The sequence below is a fragment of the Carassius carassius genome, chromosome 11 (genome assembly GCF_963082965.1).
Source record: "Carassius carassius chromosome 11, fCarCar2.1, whole genome shotgun sequence".
NCBI lineage: Eukaryota > Metazoa > Chordata > Actinopteri > Cypriniformes > Cyprinidae > Carassius > Carassius carassius.
The window spans coordinates 14,587,934-14,608,848 of NC_081765.1; the positions used below are offsets into that span (position 1 = coordinate 14,587,934).

Sequence of the window (20,915 nt, forward strand, 5' to 3'; positions counted from 1 at the left end):
AAAAGTATCGAGAAAGTATCGAAATCGCAATACTTGACTAGGTATCGTATCGAAACAATAATTTTGGTATCGTACCAACCAGTGTTTGGAATAACGGCGTTTAAAAGAACTGCGTTAGGTAACGACGTTATTTTTTCAGTAACGGGGTAATTAATTACTTTTCCCGTCGTTACAACACCGTTAACGTTACTGTACGTTAAATGCGGTGCGCTACTATGCATTGATTTAATATGCAAACCGAACGCACCCCTGGCTCACACAGCGAGTGAGCAGGTGGGTTAATAACGAGATAAGCGATTATGATTGGCTAAGGCAGAGTCATGTGTTTCATGGTAGCCAATCAGAGCCAGTGTTTTTACACACACGCGCCAGCGGCACCAAACACACACACAGTCACACACATGCAACAGCTGCACAGAGATTCGCAGCAGCAGCAGAAATGGCGAGTCAGGAGCAATCCGATGAAACGTTGGCATTTTCAAGGTGGAGATATAAGCACTACTTTAAATTCATTGTAGTCAAAGGCAAGAACGTGCATGTAATGTGTACATGTAATGTGTGACACACGCATCTTCAAAGCTAGTGGCCAAAAACACTTTTCTTACAAAGAGTGCAAGATAGAACTCTTGCTGTCTCTGTTGACGTGCAATAAATCCCGAAAGTTATGTACGAACACCTGTCTGTTCTACTTATTTCAACTGACTTGTGAAAACTGCTAAAAAAACAAAACAAATTCTTTGACATTTAGACAATTTTTTTTTTTTACAGTAACGCAAATAGTTACTTTCCCTGGTAACGAGTTACTTTTATTATAGAGTAATTCAGTTACTAATTCAGTTACTTTTTGGAACAAGTAGTGAGTAACTATAACTAATTACTTTTTTAAAGTAACGTTCCCAACAGTGGTGACAACACTAGAGAAGAAAGATCTCCAATTTATATAGTGTGAAAGGACCATTTTCGGACGAGGCTGGTTTTGGGTCGCCAAAGTCTAAACAGAATAGATACATTTTTACTAACCTTTGATTCACCTCCTCTCCCCCATCTAGCTTTCATCAACTACTTGAGCTCCATTGTAGTTTCTTAGCCTGGGCACAATCCCATCCACCTCGGGGATCTACCATGGCTGCACTGAAGGCGACGGCATTCCCACTTTCATTTCATGCGAGTAGCTCTCACTTGAAATGCAATGCTATTTCAAGGGCTTTTCAGGCCTCCACTAAACCAAGTTGTGAAAAAATGCTGTACATTAAATTATTTTACACAGGACACAGTACAGCATTGCCCAATCACAAGCACACAACCACTGTCAGGGCAGATTATCTGACTGTTGCTTACTATTGAAACTAAAGGTAGTTAAGTACAATCCAAGCTACTAACAAAACACAGACAACTATTTCAAATGTATTTAATGGGGAGCACCATATTAAATAAAATAGTATGATTATTACGTTTTTAACAATCCCAGAAGCATTTACAATACTCTTCAAAATTTTGGTGTCAGCAAGATTTTTTTTTATATATTTTAAAAAGAAGTCTCTAATGCTTACCAATTCTGCATTTATTTGATTAAAAGTACATTAAAATCAGTGGTAACACTTCACAGTGAGGTTCATTAGTTAACTACATTAGTTAACATGAACTAAGCATGAACAATACTTCTACAGCATTCATGTTAATTTCAACATTTACTAATGCATTATTAAAATCAAAAGTTGTGCTTGTTAACATTAGTTAATGCAGTGTGAATTAACATAAACTATGAACAACTATATTTCCATTAATTAACATTGACAAAAATTAATAAACACTGTCATAAATGTATTGTTCATTGTTTGTTCATGTTAAAATACATTTACTAACAATAACTAATGGAACTTTATTGTAAAGTGTTACCCCAAATCGGTAATATTTTGAAAAATTACAATTTAAAATAGCTTTCTTTTTACATTTCTTTAAAAATGTATTTAAAATGTATTTTTATTCCTGTATTCCCGATCTCTCTGAAATCATTTTAATATGATAATTTTGTGTTCAAATTATTTTTGTTGAAAACAGTTATGCTGCTTAATATTTATGTGGAAACTGTAAAGGCCCGTTCACACCAAGAACGATAACTATAAAGATAACTATAAAGATAACGATATTAGCGTCCACACCAGCGAACGATATCGTCTGTTTATTCTGAGCGCACGTGTGTCTGCCGCTTTAAATCCTCAAGCTCGTTACAGCAGGATGAATTCTGATTGGATGTCAATGTTTATCGTTCATCAGCTGGAAAAAAATCGTTCTGAATATGATTCCAACGATACCGTTTCGCTATGCCTTTATCGTTATAGTTGTAGTGTGGACTCTGCTATTCTTTAATATTGAAAACGATTTTTAGAACTATATCTTTATCGTTATCTTTATAGTTATCGTGCTTGGTGTGAACGGGCCTTAACACTTTTTTCAGTATTCCTATACAAACAAAGTTCAAAAGAACTACACTTGCTTGAAATATACATCCTTTGTCTGTACTGTCACTTCTGATCAATTGAATGCATGCTTGCCGAATAAAAGTATTAATTTTTTTTTTAAATACAAAGGGACCACATGCTTTAAATCGGATAAAGGTCATAAATTGTCTAAGCAGCATAGATTTTTATTAAATAACTCAATTTTATTAACCATATAAATATCTATATGAACATTGTGTCAGCTTATCCAACTTAAAAAAAAAAAAAAAAAAAGCAATCCACCCAATTTAATGCCAACTTGTTTTTTATAATGAGCAGATTTTTTATATTCTTCAGGATTTTGTTGTTCATGTAATCACAGTCAATGAGACAAAAACTGATGTGTTCTGTCACACTACACTGCTACTTGTCAATGGTAAAGTTTTACTATCTTGACAACAGCTGAACTGCTTTCACACAACTGTTATTTTTTTCCTCCTGTTTACTCATTACTTCTAACAGTAGGAGTCTGCACTACGAGAGAGCACCTGGCAAAATAACAGAAAAACATTTGAGAAAATATGGGGAGATACTTATATCACTTATAAGGGGTTGATACTGTACGTATATTGTAGAAACATTCAGCAGAAGATCTTTAATAGCTGTTTGCCTCCAAAGTATTACTAAACCAATTTCTTAAGTCTACTTTCCTAAACTGCTCGCTTATAAGCTAAACTACATCAAAATAATCCACTTAAGGTGACAAGCATCTATATTGAGACAGAAAGTTTCATCTTTTCATTTAATAAGATAGCTGTCGAGAGCTATCAGCTAACTACTCTAGGGGCCAGTCAGAAACAGAGGGCCAATAAAGAACCATGATACTCACTGAGAGGGGTTACAGTGATCTGAACATTACGGGACCGTTTGCTGCGGTCGATGAAATCTCCAGTGAGGGTCTTCTCCCGTTCTGTCACTCTGCAGATGTATTTGCCAGAGTCTTCCGGCAGTAGCCGCTGCAACTTGAGCAGGTGGATGGACGGGCTCTCTTTGCGCACAGTCAGGAGGCCGGTGGCCTCCCGCTCCACATAGTTGGGTCCCAGTACGGGCACGGCGCTGGGCCCAATCACGGCTACGGGGGAGCTGCTGAAGACCCACGACACCAAGAAGAAACGCTCTGGAACATTCTGAGCGTCGATGGTGCAGCGGAGCTCCAGCGGCTCACCAGCCGTGTAGGCCCGGCGCTCGGTGGTCACCTGGATACTAAAGTCCCGATCTGCCAGAGAAAGAGAGGGAAAATTGATTTAGCCATGACAAAACGGTCCGCAACTGTCATTCATAGAACAAATTTCCATATGATATGCAGTTTGTGCAGCTCATCAGAAAAGCACTTTCTTCACTTCATTTGGCTTCTTCAGAGGTGATTGCCCCTGGGCTCTAATTACTACAACACACTTCCTGAGAAACACTCTAACTGCGTAAGTACATGGCACTGACATAGAGAGAGACTCGTGAAACGTACAGGGGGGATGATGATGATGATGTGTGTGTTTTTACATGCAGCCATTATTTGTGTCTCACACTGTGCAATGCTCTCCAAAATAACAGCACTGTAAACAGGCCTGTTCTAAAAGAGGAATTCACAGATCACAGGGAAACAAAGGCCAGTGGCTGTTTTTCCTTTCCTCCTGTGGTACTCAAACAGCGTGTTGCTCCATTAGGACATTACTGGCCGCCTGAATGGAGCCGGTCTGTGTATTAGGTCTAAATCTGCAAGCTTCAGACAGATTAATTAGCAGTGGAGGTGAAGGGCTGCACGTGGAAATGAATGAGGAAAAACTGAGAGAAAAGCGACGGGATACATTAGGTGAATATAAATAAATCTCTCCATTCTGGATCAGACTGCAGTGGAAAAGAGGTTATCAGAATCTGAAATTTGTCTGTATTTGCCGGATGATTGCTGTCTGGCTGATTTTTCTTACCGAGATCTGTGTTTCATAATGAGCAGCAATGGCTAATCAACACATTACATATCAATAAACATCCCAACATCCTTTACCTAGTACATTTTGGATTAAAAGAACCGGAAATGAATGGGCATAAATTTTGGGTTGGGTGTCACAATATTTATTTTCAATGTAAAGTTCAATTAATTTCCATGAATCATCCATCACTGCATGGTTTGTCTCTTTGTCTGATTCAAATATCTGTCTGTGTCATGACTCAAAAATACACAACCATTCAAAAGGTTTGGGCCAGTAAAATTATCATAAGTAACAGTAAAGATATTTAAAATGTTGCAAAAAAATTCATGCTTTTCTTTTGAACTTTCTATTAATCAAAGAATGCCTAAAAAAATGGATCACTATCCACAAAAAGTAGCACATCTGTTTTCGACACTGACAATAATAAGAAATGTTTCTTGAGCACCAAATCAGCATATTAGAATGATTTCTGAAGGAACATGTGAGACTGAAGACTTAAGTAATGGCTGATATAAAAAAAATCAGGCTTGCCATCACAGAAAAAAATGACATTTTAAAATATATTTAAGTGAATTTTTTTTTACATTTAAATAGTAAAAAAACTCACATTATTGTTGTTTTTACTGTATTTTTGATCAATTAAATGAAGCCTGGATGACCATAAGAGTCTTCTTTCAAAAACATAAATAAAAATATTACCAAGCCCACACTTTTGAATGGTAATGTGCAAATAATTTTATAAATAAATAAAATGTATATATATTCTAATACTATAAATATAATAAATATATGTATTATTTATAATATAACTATATAAATATCATAAATATGAGCACTGTAAAATGCTAAAATTAATGAAAATATTTAAGTTATCTTGTACAGACCTGCACACATTTCATGCACATGAGAAGCATGCATAGCAGTCATGCAGCCATCATCAAGGGCATTCACTGATCAAGGACCCACTACAGTATGTAATCTATCACATGGTAGTGCAAAAACAACAAAAAAAGACGAGTGTTTCCGTTTTAAAAATAAAATGTAAATGATTTAACAAGTACTTTGACAATAGTACGACAGTTTGCAGTGATGTTCCAGTGTGCTCAACAGCTCAGAGGCAGGCAGTGAGAGTGTGCTAGCTGTACTTCATCATTCCCCTTGATGTGTCCTGGAAGAGATGACTGACAGGCAGGATTACAAAAGTGCTTTGTACAAAAGATGCACAATGTCACTATGTTCACTGAACCCTAGACCTTAGGGGTTGACATCTTATTAGAATCTAATTATGAAGATGTTCTTCCTCCTATTACAGCTTCGTTATAGTCAAGTACAGTACAATAAGACGACTGTGAACGAATCTGGCATTTATAAGGAGAGGGATACTTTCAAAGTCACATGAATAAAGATTTTAGAATGGGGAGGAAATGTCAGGATTGAAAGTTCACAGCATGAATGACGCTATTAGATTTGAATTTACTATGCACAATAGATTTGTATTACAGTCAATCAGAGAGAGAAAGAGAGAAAGAGACAATTGTGTTGAGTGGAAGCGGTAATAACTGTGGTTGCTGGAAGGGGGCTGCATGAACAAGCTGCTGTGTGAGATTCACTGCCAAAATCTTTGTTACGAAATGAGTCCATCGATCTGGTGTAGTATGTGCATCAATGAGCCATTTGATGTCCCATTAATGCTTACTGAACAACTTCTGTTTTTTTCACCCCACAGTTCACCAGAGCAATAAACACATTAACAGACAGATGAGAGAAAACACACAAACATTTACACGTGTTATGAGCATGACATATGGTGTGCTTTGCAAAATATGCACAATAGAATAATCGCACATGACCAAGTGCATTATCGTTTGTCTCTCTTCAGCAGCTTTGAGCTCCCCTACTGGAAAATCAAGTTTAACGTGGTTTTTCCGAACATGATTACTGTTTTCTAGTTGGACCAAGTTGGTATTCGGTTTGATGACTAGTCAGCATGATCTAAAAACCAGTTTGAGCACCATAAAATGGTATGACTAGTTGGTAACTTTTTCTGGTGCAAGATGGTGTACAAGCTAATAGCTAGCTAGACACCAAAAACCAAGCTGTTCCAAAACACAGCTAGTAGCTTAAACCAGACGTTCCAGCCAATTCAATGCTATCAATTCAGTCAACTAAAAAATGAAAATACATTATCTGGCTCAAATCCCACAATACAGCCACCCAATCACTCCTCCACAGACATGTGCAATTTCAATTGAGCCTAACAGGCCACTGGCTAGTAAACGGAGAGCATTGTAAGCGTGTTGTCTAGCTGGAAGGGTACTTGGACACAGCCAGCTAGAAAAGAGGATTACAGACAAATCTGTCTTCCCTAGTTTCAGTGTTGCTCTTGAATTGCTCTCTGGAATTTCTATTGGGAACCTCAGTCAGGTGAAGTCTGGCTTGCATACTAAAGGATCAGGCCATAATGACTTCACCTTGACTCGATTTAAAATCCATTAAACATTTATGTTTAAAAACTACCTTCTAATAAAGTTTCCAACTTTGTAATAAACCCTCCCTGTATGTAATTGCCAGCATCTTTTAATAAAAGGAGAGAAAATGGTCCATGACCTAAACACAGCACCAAAAAGGTCTATAACTAAAACTGAATATATAAATAATATCTCTGTATATCCACTGCTTAAAAGAACATTTAAATACAATTTTTGTTCACTGGCCATTGTTAATTTTAGCAAGTAACAACTATTAAACATTTTGTTCACTTGGTCTAGATACTGTAGCGTTGTTTTATTTTTTGATTTTATTTAGAACAGTTTATATACTATTATAATATTCATATTTATGTATTATATTCATTTTTTATATTTTTGAGTTTTGAGTTTTAAGTTTTCTATTTCTATTATTTCTATTTACAGTATGTTTAATAAATTTTTTGTTCAGTTTTAATTTGAGCAATTTTACTACTTTAGAAATGTTTCATGTAATATACATATAAAAAATAACCTTTTTGCAGCTTTATTAAAAACAAAAAAAAAACATTTTCATAGTTTTAGTTGACAATAACAAAGCTGCTTGATAGTAGAAGGCCGTAAAAAAACTTGGAGCCATAAACTGAAAGTCATGTGTCTTTAGTAAGTGTAGTTTAGAAGAAAACTGGAACACTTGACTGGAAGATGCTTACAATAAAACAGATGACCGTCTATAAAGGATTTCAAAGGCCATTTACTGTAAACAGCCCCACATACTGAGACTTTCAAAAAGGCACTTAGCAATCAGCTTTATAAATGAGTTCATTGTAAGTAGCTAAATTACTGAAATGTTTCAACTCCACTCTAAGCTCCCTTTAACTTCTAGTGAACTTTTTTCCTCATTTTGTCCACATACAGTCAAGGATTCTTGCACCAAAACAGAGGCTGTTTAGTGTTACATGGTGTTAGCTTTTTTCACTCTCTGCAGGCTGCAGGAGTTTTGCTACTGTACCTTAAACATGTTATGATCAGTTTGACTACTAATGTAGCTCATACTTTTAAATTGGGGTCAAAATTAACATTGCTGAATGAAATTTTGTGAGCATAATCCAGTTTCATAATCTATATTAAAAAGAATATCTATGTGAAAATGAGCTTTGTGCAGATTTCTCTTAAACTTCACTCCAAAAACTCCCCAAAGCAGATTTAGCTCATATTCAAGTTGGTAACACAAATATACTGTTGACTGTTGTTCTACTAAGAGCCAATGTGTCTTCCACCAAAACGGTGGCTATTTAGTGTCACATGGCCATGAATCAAGAATCACTGGTAACATGAGCTGAAGGGAAGTCTGCAATTATTTCACCCTGATCCTACACCGCTGAAGACAAACAATCACAGGCATTAGGCTCTGTCCCCATCTGCAGCCTGACTCTGTGGAAGGGCCCTTGGGAGACAGCCATCTAATATATACACCCTAAAATCACAACCTGTCCTCTCTTCATCCAATCCACCCACCCCTGGGACTCTTGACCAATAATAGGGCTGAATTAACATGCCAGTCGCAGCTCCCTTCCCGCCACACGTTTGATGAGGAGTTGCGCTGTCACCCTCCATTCCCATCAAACCACTGGGCCAGTGTGCTTTGAGATTGAGTTACAATCCTGTGTTCAGTCAGAGAGAGACAGCACTCACGTCTGCTGTACATTCTGTCTTCTGCTCAGGACAGAGCAACGGCTCTGTAATAAATTGGAAAGTAATGGACTAAAGCCGAAGATGAGGGAGGCATTTTTCTGTCCCAGCCTCTGTTCCGTGAAATATGGCTATTCTGGAGAAGGGGAGAGAGGAAAATTTCAGATCTATGACACCCTATGCACTGTGTTAAAGAACAGTTCACCCAACACGACTGCAGAGTGTGACAAACTGAGCAAAATTTAAGTCATTATTTACTAAAATGATTCCCTTTTCCTTTCTCTCAAATCAAATGTGGGGTTATTAGACATCAGACATCAGGTCTGACAATAACATCAAACACCCTTAGTCTAAAAACTTAGTGCTAAAACTCTGGCACAGCTTAAAGGAATAATTTACCCAGAAATTTAAGTGTTGTCATCATTTACTCATCTTCTTGTAGTTTCTTTCTACTGTGGAACACAAAACAATATATAACTAATTGTCCATACAATGAAAGTCAACAAGGTCCAGATCTACGAAATCACTGATCATCATATACATCCACAGGCAACATAAAATAGGGCAACACAACCCGTTATGATGTATGGTCTTGTGATGTACAAGAACCAATGAGGACGTTACTCAACATTTGAGGGTTGTCTCATTACATTTGATAAAGTCTGTGTATAGTCTTTGATTTGAGAGTGAATTTTGGCTTAAATTTCAATATGTTTATCATACAAAGTGTCACTTCACAAGTCTTGAGCTGCCTTTTCACTATCCTCAACAGACCTCAGTAAATCATTAAAATGGGTTGTTTTTCCTCAAAATAATTATTTTGTAATTATTACATGATTATTTATGTTGATTAGCCCTAGAAAAACTACTAAGGTTTTCTTTCAAACATACTAGCGGTCATTTATTTTGTGTGGATATGTATATATTCATACATTCATAAACAATGACAGAATTGACATTATTTTCCCCTTTAAAAAGTGTTGGTCATTAAGCAGATGTCAGTACTCATGATTACTCAACTGATGTGTTGGAGTTAGATGAGCCGATGTGACTGGCTTGTTACGTGAGAGACCACTGAGGCGTCGCTATGCCATCCTCTATGGTTGTGGAATGGACTCGTGAGAGCCGATGCCTGCTCTATACTCCATGACAGGGAATTTGATCTTAAGAGGATCAGCAGCCTTCGCTCTGGGACTCCGGTAATGTGCTTAATTTTAGATAGTGATCGGCTCACAAGGCATAATTAAGCATTTCTGCAGGAAAGCAGAGTCAAGCATGCCCTGTTTTAGACAGCAAGGTGACCATGACCAAGGCTTGGTTGACTCATCTGTCTAAAAGGTTTGAACTACACACATAAGCACTTCTGTGGTGTAAAGTGTTTGAAGAAATTATTTTAGTCAGAACAGACACTATATTTGATTTCATATACACAATTAAAATTGTAAGGGATAGAGGTACCGTTTGTTCGATACGTCTTAAAAAGATAGATCACCCAAAAATGTAACTTCTGTTATGTTATTCTAAACTTGTATGTGCAATAGGACTGCAAAAAACTATTATTTTGATAATTGATTAATCTAACGATTAATAGGCTAATTTGTAAATTATTTTACTGATTAATCAGTAAACACTGACTATGTTAAAATGTTGAGTTATGCAATATTCTAACAAATAACAGTAATCACTTCAGCTTTTGAAAGCCATATTATGTAATTACAATTATTATACATTTAATTTATGCAAATATATATATGTCACAAAATATAAGATGACTGACAAGTAACTGAATGACACATCATTCTGCCTTAAAAAAAGTCATAAGAATATAGGATAAGAAACACAATAAAGGTAAGTGATAAGACTTTATTTTTGGGTAAACTTTATAGAATAATCTCCCTTAAAATACCTTATAGGGGTATGATAGTCAAAACAGTCCTGAGCTAGATCAAGCTTTGATCTTTGCAAACCATCACTTTAATGAAATATTTGATCACTAGCTAGCTCCACACTGGAGATCTGTTTTATAACAGAAAATCAAGTTGTAATTCTAACTGAAATCGACACTGACTCTGGTTTTTCATGTTTAATACTGTAAAGCTGCTTGATTTAAGGCTATTGCATATAAATGTGACGTGACTGGACCACATCGTTGTAATCAAATGCGTTTTTAACTGTTGCATTCACACCGCTGCCAGTTTATTTCGTTGAGTCATTCCACGAAACCGGTAAGATTTGAGTCACTTTGACATTTTTACGTGTATTTACGAGTCACCAAAATCTATTTAATGTATAATTAAATGTATAAGTCATACAAATTACGAGTCATACAAATCTTTTTGTAGTAATTGAAATGTCTCCTTTAATAAGGTTTAAAAACATGACACATTTTATCTTTACATTAGAAATGATCTTTTTTTCTTTTTTCAGTGGACAACACCTATTTTGTCATGTCCCTCATGGCCTTTTAAGTGTACCTGGGATATAAATAATACAATTAGAAAAAACTCCATACATTTTGCTATTCTCATAAATATCTATCTGTACTTTTTTGCTATTAATGTTTTTTTTTAAGTAATTAATTGTTAATGATTATTAAAAAAATCATATTATTTACTTCTGTACCTCAGTAACCCCTCAACACCGTTACACAAATCATTCTCCCCCATAAAAATAATGAATTGATCCTTATGTGACATCATTAATAGGAAGTGACACCATATAACTCTTCTGAACAACACTGTGAGCAGACATAGGCAAGTTACCACCTTCTTTTATAATTACAACATTATTAATATTGTGATATTGTGATTGTCAAGCTTAACAACTCAACCCCATTATGTCAAATAAAGATAGAAAATTATTACTTGTGAAAATTATCTTTGATATTTTAACAATATACATGATTTTTTTTTTTTAAATATCATGCATACCATGTGCTTTCCTGTTATTCACTACATTTAGGGCAGGTGCCATTTTTAGTAAAAAAATCACAACCCCATCACACTCAACCCCGTTATTTATTTGATCATAACAGGGTTGTTAGATTGTGATGGGGTTGTGTTTTTAACATTTTGGTTATGAAGTTATCCAGTAATTTTAAATGAGTAATTATATTTGATCAAGAATCTTACTACATGCATATGTTGAATGTAGTAATGTCCATGTCAAAGCTATGTTTGCAGACACGTGTGTTCTGCCTAGATTTTCATATCTCAGTGTTCAGTAAATTGTACATTCAATAGCCCATAATGACAACGTGAACGAAGTTTGTTTGAAATCTTTCCAAATTCATAAAAAAAATTACAGCAATTATAGCCTCAAGTCTTTTTTAGTATGATGCTACAAACTTGGCACATCTATTTTTGGATGGTTTCTCTCATTCTCCTTTGCAAGACTTCTCAAGCTCCATCAGGTTGGATTGGGAGTGTCGGTGCATCAGTTTTCAGTGCCCGGTTGCATGAAACTCCTTAAGTGAGGGTTTCCCTGAGGGAGAAAAAATCCCTGAGGTAAGGGATTTCATTAAGAGCGTTGCAAGAAACCTCTTAACTGTCACCCTTACCTAAGTGTTTATACTAAGTGTTTCACAGTAGTTTCTGACAACATACGGCAAAGATTGCCACGGTTGCTATAGTTACTACCTCTAACAGTAAACGGAACATAACGAGCCACAAAGCCAAACCCTTGCTAAAATCACACTTGTATTAATGTATTTTTGCTATGGAGAGTACAAACATAACAGAAAACAAAAAAAAACGTAAACCAAACTGGACAGAGGACGAAAAGGCAATTATTGTTTTCGTTAGTGGTTATAATAATAATAATAATACTTTTCAGCCTTTCATCAACCATTCATCGTCTCCAAGGGATTATTGCGATCATTAAAAACACGCCTTGGTATTTCCTCCTCTTCAATTAACACTAAATCAGCCATCGTATTTTGAGTTTAAGTTGACTTAAGGGAGCTGTTTTGGTCCCTTAAATTTATTAAGGTGAAATGGTCACTAAGGATTTTGTAGCAACGCTTAAGGGAACACTTAGACAGTTAAGGGGAAAAACTTAATAACAGCCTTAAGTTCCTTAAGGAAACCCTTAGGGTTTTTTCTTGCAACCCAAGTTTCACTAAGGGTACCCTTAACCTTATATCTAAGGGATTTCTTAGCTTAAGGAGTTTCATGCAACCGGGCACAAATCTCTCCAGAGTTGTTCAGTCGGGTTCAATTCTGGCTCTGTCTAGACCACTGTAGGACATTCACAGAGATGTCCCATAGCCACTCCCACTCCAGCACGAGGCTGTTTCTAACACACTTTACTTTTGGGATGGTACTTTGCAGGTGATGAGCAGATCTGGTTTCCTTCAAACATGATGATGACTTGGAATGGTTGTTTATCAGACAAGAAAATTTTGCCTGATGTAGTCTGAGGGTTCTTTAGGTGCTTTTTTGCAAATGCCAAATGTGTTTTCATGTGTCTTCACTGAGGAGAGGATTGAGTCTTGCCACATTGTTATAAAGCCCAGATCGGTGGAGTGTTGCAATGATGATTGTCCTTCTGTAGGTTTCTCCAATCTCCACATATGGTCAGGTTCTTGGTCACCAGTCTAACCAAAGCCCTTCTCCATCAGCTGCTCAGTTTGGCCAGGAGACCAGCTCTAGGAAGAGTCCTGGTTGTTTCAAACTTCTTCCATTAAGGGTAACAGAGACTACATGCTTCTTCTCAGAAATTTTTATGTACACTTTCCAAGATCCTGTGCCTCAATGTTCCCCTGTGCCTCGATACAATCATATCTCGGAGGTCTACAGACACTTCCTTGGACTTCATGGCTTGGTTTGTGCTCTGATATGCATTATTACCTCTGGGACGTTATAGACAGGTGTTTGCCTTTACAAAATTATGTCCATTCAACTCAATTTACCTAAGGTGGATCTTAGAATTTTGTGGAAAATAATTTAATCAACAAGGTTTGTGAATACTTTCTGGATGCACTGTAAAGGGGGGTGTTGATGTTGGTGGAAAACCAGAGCCTGTGTGCTTCATGTGCTTTTCCATGTGGAGATCTTGAAAGAGGTGTGGGCCAGATATTGAATGCCACCCAAGTTATGTTTTATTTTGATGACTTATTGAGTCAGTTTATAATCTTCTAATGTTTACTATGTTATTGTTGTTTTTCCTGCAGTCGGGTTAATAAAACTTAGTTCAGTTGCAATTTATATCTGTTGTCTTTCTTGGTCACATAATGAAATACAGTGTTTACAGAAAATCTTACAATGAGTTTGAGTAAAAAACAACTATTTATATGTCAAGCTGTATTTGTCTCTTCAAATCACGTTACCCTAGTCTCAACCCCGGCACACCTACATTTTTATTATTTTAAAATTTTTAAGTTTATGAAAAGTTATTTAATGTTTGTTGAACTTGGTCTGAAATGTTCAGAGCAATCATAATAATACTGATTTTAGTTCAAAGTGAACCCACTTCTTTGATAAAAAATGATGAGGTTGCTGTCACAAAAATAAATAAATAAATACATTTCAGGCTTTAGTATAGTAAAAGTGTGAGATTTTATGTAACTTTTATATTTGCAATATCTGATTAACAGGAAATTGTTGATTTCATTAAAAATTAATTTTTATTATCATATTCAGAGAGCTCCCACAGTGTCCATAACGGGGTTGAAGATTACTAGTGCCTACATCTTAAAATAATGACCAATAATATTAGGGTTTTATTGCCTGAGGAGGGAAAATATGTTTTTTTCAGGAAGTTAAATATGTCATTAATACTGTGGGGTGTTCAGAAAAGTAATATTTTTTGGAATGACATGGAATGACTCCATTATTGAAAGGAAAGCGCAGCATATATTTACATATTCATCCAAACGCCGTTCGGCTGCATTTGCTTTGAAGCGCTGTCTTCTTCTCTTGAATTGCATCCAGGAGAGCAAAATTACAGTCTTGCGCTACAGCGCCACACTAGTCAAACTGCATTATTGCAGGCTCTTACATTAGGTCATATGAGATCAAATGACTAGTCGAAAACATATTTTTCGTCAATTTATAATTTTTTTTTAAAATTATATTTATTTTTTGTCAACGTTGTAGATAATGTAATGCAACCCTAATTGTGCAACATAGTAAAAAATAAAATATTTTCTTCAAAAGAAGATTTTGAAGATTGTTGAACCAATCCCCTTTAGTGACCGTTAACTTGCATTATTAACTCGCAACATTAAAAAAAAAAAAAAAACTCACCATGAACTCTAATTCTGTCATCTTCAGTAATGGAGCCAGTATGCAGCATTCTGTATTCATGACTACTGAAAAGTATTGCAAGCAGAAACCTGTATACAGCATATGTACATGATTACTGAAATGATAACTATTTGTTTTCTTCTTTTTATTATGTGTCAAATATGATCAAAGGGGGGATTGAAAGATTATTGTTTTTTAATTAACTTTAGTCAAATGTATTTGCAATCAACTGTAGCCAGCTGTCTTTATGTTTACAAAATTGTGAACCAAATGGCCCATATAATTATCCTCTTCAACATCAGGTCATTGAATGGGCTCTCCATGGGAGAGATTCTATCAGGTCATCAAAAGGTTACACTATCATTGGCTCTCCATGGGGTGTTATTGTATTGTTTGCAGCACATTTGTTACCAGATATAAAGGTCTGGTCTCACAGTCAGTACCTTGGGTTAAGATTGTTTGAAGGATGACATGCGAACTAACATCACTGCTGAAGAACTGCTAAACTGCTACTTTCAATAAATTCTTCTCCCCACAAGAACTTTGGTCAAGCTTACTTATTTTATGTATTAGAGAAATCTGGTACATTGGTGAGCCACCCAAACTACTGCTCAGCCAAATACAGCAAAATCTAACACAACTCCCACTCACCTGTGGGCTGAACTTTGACAGACGTCTTCTCCGAATCTTTCCGAGTCATGGCGTACCAGGAGTGATCCGGGTCCTGGATCCATTCCGAGGCCTCGCAGTAGAACTCTCCTTGGTCTGTGGGCTGCAGCTTATAGATGGTGAGACGGTAGGAAGTGGCACTGGTCTTATCCAGCCGCAGGTCTCCTGAAGACAGACGTTGGCGGTACTGTCCCCCCGGCCGTAGAACAAAGTCCCGTGACAGGGTGACCAGGTCACGTGGACCAGAATTGGGGTCATCAGCGGAACGCAGGTACCAGCCCACAGAAACGTGAGTGTGCTGGGACGTCTGGCGTGTGACCTCACAGCTCAGCTGCAGAGTGTCCCCCTCCACTTTCGAGAGAGTCTGAGCAGAGGCCGCCACCGTCAGAGTGTCTGGGATCACTGTGGAAGAAACCGGGGGATGAGATTAGTTTGAGAGCAGAGTTCATGAACAACAAAATACACCCTTAAAGCCATTAACTCCTTTTCGATTAACATTTAAACAGGATTGTCTCCTGCAGAGCGGCTCAATCTCAACCCTTTTATTAACTTATAGCCTCAAGAAAAAACAAGCCTTTTTTCGTCCTCAACAACCCCTTAATCTTCTTCTCTCGCCGTCAGCCTCTGGGTCTTCATCCAATAAATATGGCAGAATTTTTCAAAAAGTAGAGTATATATCTACAAACCGAAAGATGTACATGTTTTCTTGGGGCTGAAACATACTTTGCACAAGTACCTCATTCAAGTGTTTTATGCAACTAGCGATCCATCAGTATCGAAATTTCTCCATCTCTAACACCATGCTACCATCCTTTACATGACATTCTGCATCCCATTACCACTAGATGTCTTCATGTTGTGCTAGCATTGATTAGCACCAGTCAGATCTTCAACCTGGGAACAAAATACTGCTCTGACATCACTGTGCGAGAAATGGATTTTTCTGACAAACCAAAATCCTGGAAATAAACCTGTGTGACATCTTGAGAACTGCAGCCACAATATTTATCTGTCTCCAATGCCTCAAGTTTCTTTTTCGCATACTCTTAAAAAAAAAAAAAAAAAAAAAAAAGAATAATTACAAATCCTAAATATAGCAGGCTTTTAGCAAAATAAAGGAGCTTTATAGTTATTTAAGCAAGACTATTTGTAGATTTTGCTGTAGAAGAGATCACAATTTATTTAAATAAGTGTGGCCATAAAAGGTAATCGGTATAACACAAAACTATGTGCTTATGGATGGATCTTACATCACTGGCTGATCCTAGAATTGGCATGGAAATATAATCCTGCTGGCAGTGCATGATGAGGTGCATCTGGTGCCTCCTGCACCTAGACACCCCTTCAATGAATCCAGCATTGCATGTCTCCTGCACTGAAGACTGAATTTGACTTATGGGCTCCTTAAATAAAATTTATATTATTAATTTATTTTATTGCTGGGTATTTTAATTAACTGTATATAATTGGTTGGAGTGTTGTTAATTAGGGTCATGAATAATATTGTGGAATTATAACTTGTGGCATTGTTGTCAGGGTTTGTGTCTGTGCACATGTTATTCTATCTAAAAAATCCAATAAAAAAATCTGAGTGTTCATGAAATTTGTGTGTGTTAATTAGGCAATCTTAATAGAGAGAATGAGCATGCATAATTATATATGCAACTATGGAGTACAATATAGTACTAATATATAGTGTATGTCTAGACAAAAGTGCCTGCCAAAAGCATAAATGTAAAGCCTAATATGATCATTAATGTGATTATACATTCAGCTACAGTAGCAATAAGAGAATAGTACTGTACATTCAGCTCTTTTTAACACATTATATCACAGACAAAGAAAATGCTAAATAAAACTAAGCTTTAAACTTTAGAGTGTGCAACTTGGTTCAGCCAGGCCACTTGACGACCTCATAATATTAAACAGAGGCCTTCACACTCACTTTAAAAATGAGCCTTTATGAATCAATCAGGCTGTCTGTCTTTCTGTGCCAATGCCCCATAATAAATGAAAACCTAATAAACCGAGTGAACGGACTCACACATACACTCAGTGAAAATGAATCCACTTGGTTTACCTGTGTTGGCATTGAGGGGCATTTGCGAATGAGAGCTCAATTATTCAACTTCATGTTTGCTCACACATTATCACTGCTGAGCTAGAGCGCACGAGCCACACAAAAGGAAAGCAATGCTAATGAAACAACAGCGAGCAGGGTGGGGTGGGGACACAGCTTATATAAAACTAATGAAATGGGGAGCGATGACTGACAAAGGAGGAACAGCAGACGGCAGCGATGCAAATGAAACGAGGGGAAAGAAATGAAAGAACCAGAGGAAAGATGGCACTGTTTAACAGCAGGTTACTTCAGCACTTCTTTGAAGAATCACAGATGTTAGACACAAAGAAGCAAAATAGTGAAATGAGGCTGAAAGACTGAGAGACTGAGGTGGAGGCCCTCTGCTGGGTTTTTTAATAAGAAAACCCATGGTGTCTCTCACACCATGATATACAACTACCTCACGGTTCACAACAGAGGTAAGGATAAAAATAGAAGGGCTTTTTCCATTAGGGCATCTGATTATTCTTCCATTCTTATGTTGTGTGTGTCTTAAAGAGAAGATGAGGGTGTAGGAGTGTGAAAGAGAGCAACCGTTAACACAGATTCCTTTGTGGAGGAGTGTGAGTGTGTGTTCTTATGTAGGCGACGACCTGAGGGACAATTTTCACTACTGTAGAACCACGTACACCCCCACACTCATCGCTGACTCCATCATGCATTATGATGTAAGTAAGGGTCCTTCATCTTAGCATAAACGCATGCTAAACAAACAATAAACCCAGAGTCTCCGGAGAAAACAGGATCAATACTTAAATAGCATATATCATATTCTACAGAAACAATCTTGTTACCATAACAACTACTCAGCAAGGTCCCATAGAAACAGCTAGCTGTTTCCATGCCAACATTAAATCCTCAACTTGTAAAGGAATAAAGATATTGATGGCATCAAACTACTGGCTCTCCAAGTTAAATCACCAAATCAGGCCTAAAGCGCAAAGCTAGTGCTAATCTCATGCTATTAGCCCTCAATTCATCAGCGGACCAGAGCTGATGGAGAAATAGAGGTATTTAATCGTTGATGATTGTCTAGCACTACTATAATTTATCTGAGCTCAAAATTTGAGACTTATGAATACTGAACAATTCTGTTCAAATGAACATTCTTGCATATCCTTTTGGGATAAGAAGTCAGTGGATGTTCAGGTAGGAGAGGGCGGTATGACCAAACATCACAATGCACTTTTTTTAGATTAAAATTATTTATAAATATATCTGCAAGAGGCAATTACAGGGCCAAGTACTACAGAAGCAGATATACAGCCTCAGATACAGTTTGACACTGTGCCTAAATTTTGTAGCAGTGCTGTACGTAAATGGTTTTGCTTATCGACACGAAATCCATAACGTTTTGTCAGCACAGTCGGGGAAATCATCGGACTCGCTTTTGGTGAAAATTGGAACGTTTGAACATTTTAAAGTTTTTAACATACGTTAAAATGGCCGCCAGGAAATTCGGAATGTCTGAGGGAAAATTGGTATCTACGTATGTTGTCGGCATGACCCAATGAATATTTTGACACCAGTCAATTACGATAGGCTAATGAAATCAAAAGTTATTAGCATTTTTGGAAAAGTAATAGTTTACATTTAATGGATGGTTTATTTCTCTTGAACAATAGGTGGCGCTGTTATCGAATTCATGTGGCATGATCAGATCGAGGTGACAATGGCACATATAAGGTTTGATGTAAATATGTCAAAGCATTGCATAGATACAGTCATCAGATGCAGTTTGGCATCTTTCCATGCAAATTCGTTAACGTGCTAAATGAGAACAGTTTCGTATATCGACACAAAATCCATAACTTTTTGCCAGCATGGTCTGAAGATGATCCGAGTCAAATTTATTGAAAATCAGACTGACGTTCTAGGAGGAGTTTGAAAAAGTATGGTTTTAACATAAATCAAAATGGTGGACAGAAAGTTCAGTCAATTGCCACGTTTCCAATAAATTACCAGAAACAATTGTACCAGGAACTTTTTTTCCCAGGAACTATTTCCCCCACAAACCTGTTGCTTTCTGCGTTTCCACCGCGGTCTAAAGTACCGGGAAGATTAGGCAAATAGTCTGATGACTTACTGTAGGTCTGCACGCATTTCTCAATACAAAGTACGCACATTTTGGACTTGCATCCTCGGTAGTTCGGACTTTGCGCATTCGACGCGGGAGTGTGATGGTAAATCTGCAAACAGCAGCGTACTTGATAACATCAGTCGACTCACCTTGACTACTGCAATTTACCTCACTGTATATTAACAATAAAATGAAATAGGATATCAAATACCACTGCCTCCTTTCATTTAATTTCAGCCACAGAAATGTACTTGGTTCAGGGAAATGTGTATATACAGCCATTACAATGAAACGAAATATATCAATTGCCTCTTTTTATTTTCATTTTAACATATAGATAACTTTAATAAAGACCAAAGATTACATGTTATATTTAACCCAAAATGAATTACATTTTATGTTTAACCACTAAAGAGACATCATAGCCAGCGGCACATATCAGAAGGACTAGCCGAGTCGAGACTGCTCTTGTCGGTAAACATGAGCACTAAGCTCCGGTTGATTGCGTGGAGTTGACCGTCTCCGAAATCGGCTAAACACATTTTTAAATAGGCACTGTCTTTATAAATAAACCACAGATTAGAGTTTTAAACAACTATAATCTCACCTGAAATACTTTTAAAATTACATTTCATGACACAATAAAAGTAATATTTTGAAAATGAACCGAATAAATGGTGGTTGAAATCACAATGCTGCGTGAACTCAACCAATCAGCATGTTTAGCGCCCAAGTCCCATCCCCAAAAGTTCCGGAACTTTGAAAAAGTACTAACTCGACAGCAGGGACTTTCTGAGGGGCATTTTTTTTACCCGGAACTTTATTTAGTTCCTGCAGTGGAAACACACAGAGTACCAGCCCAAAGTGCCTAGTTCCTGGGTAAAGTTCCAGCGGTGGAAATGTGGCTAATTATGGCAAAAATTTGTATCAATGTTCTCAGCATGATCCAGGGATTCTAACAACATCATGGGCGGCAGTGGCTCAGTGGTTCATGTTGGTTGTCTACAAACCGGAAGGTTGGTGGTTCAATCCCTGGCTCCACCTGACCAAGTGTCGAGGTGTCCTTGAGCAAGACACCTAACCCCACCTAAACCCAGCTGCTCCCGACGAGCTGGATGGCGCCTTGAATGGCTGAAACTGCAGTCGGTGTATGAATGAGTGAGTGAATGGGTGAATGTGAGGCAACTTGTAAAGTGCTTTGGATGGCCATGGGGTC

General features: G+C 37.1%; 1 protein-coding gene across 1 annotated transcript in view; it reads right to left on the reverse strand.

The window, feature by feature from the left end:
* LOC132152815 (immunoglobulin superfamily member 3-like) overlaps positions 1 to 20,915 on the reverse strand; it is a 193,183-nt gene that overhangs the window by 38,857 nt on the left and 133,411 nt on the right. Inside the window, exons 3-4 of the mRNA XM_059561714.1 lie at positions 15,480 to 15,899; positions 3,328 to 3,714 (exon numbers count right to left, since the gene is read on the reverse strand). Coding sequence (XP_059417697.1) covers positions 3,328 to 3,714; positions 15,480 to 15,899 — 807 coding nt within the window. The remainder of the gene's footprint in view (positions 1 to 3,327; positions 3,715 to 15,479; positions 15,900 to 20,915) is intronic.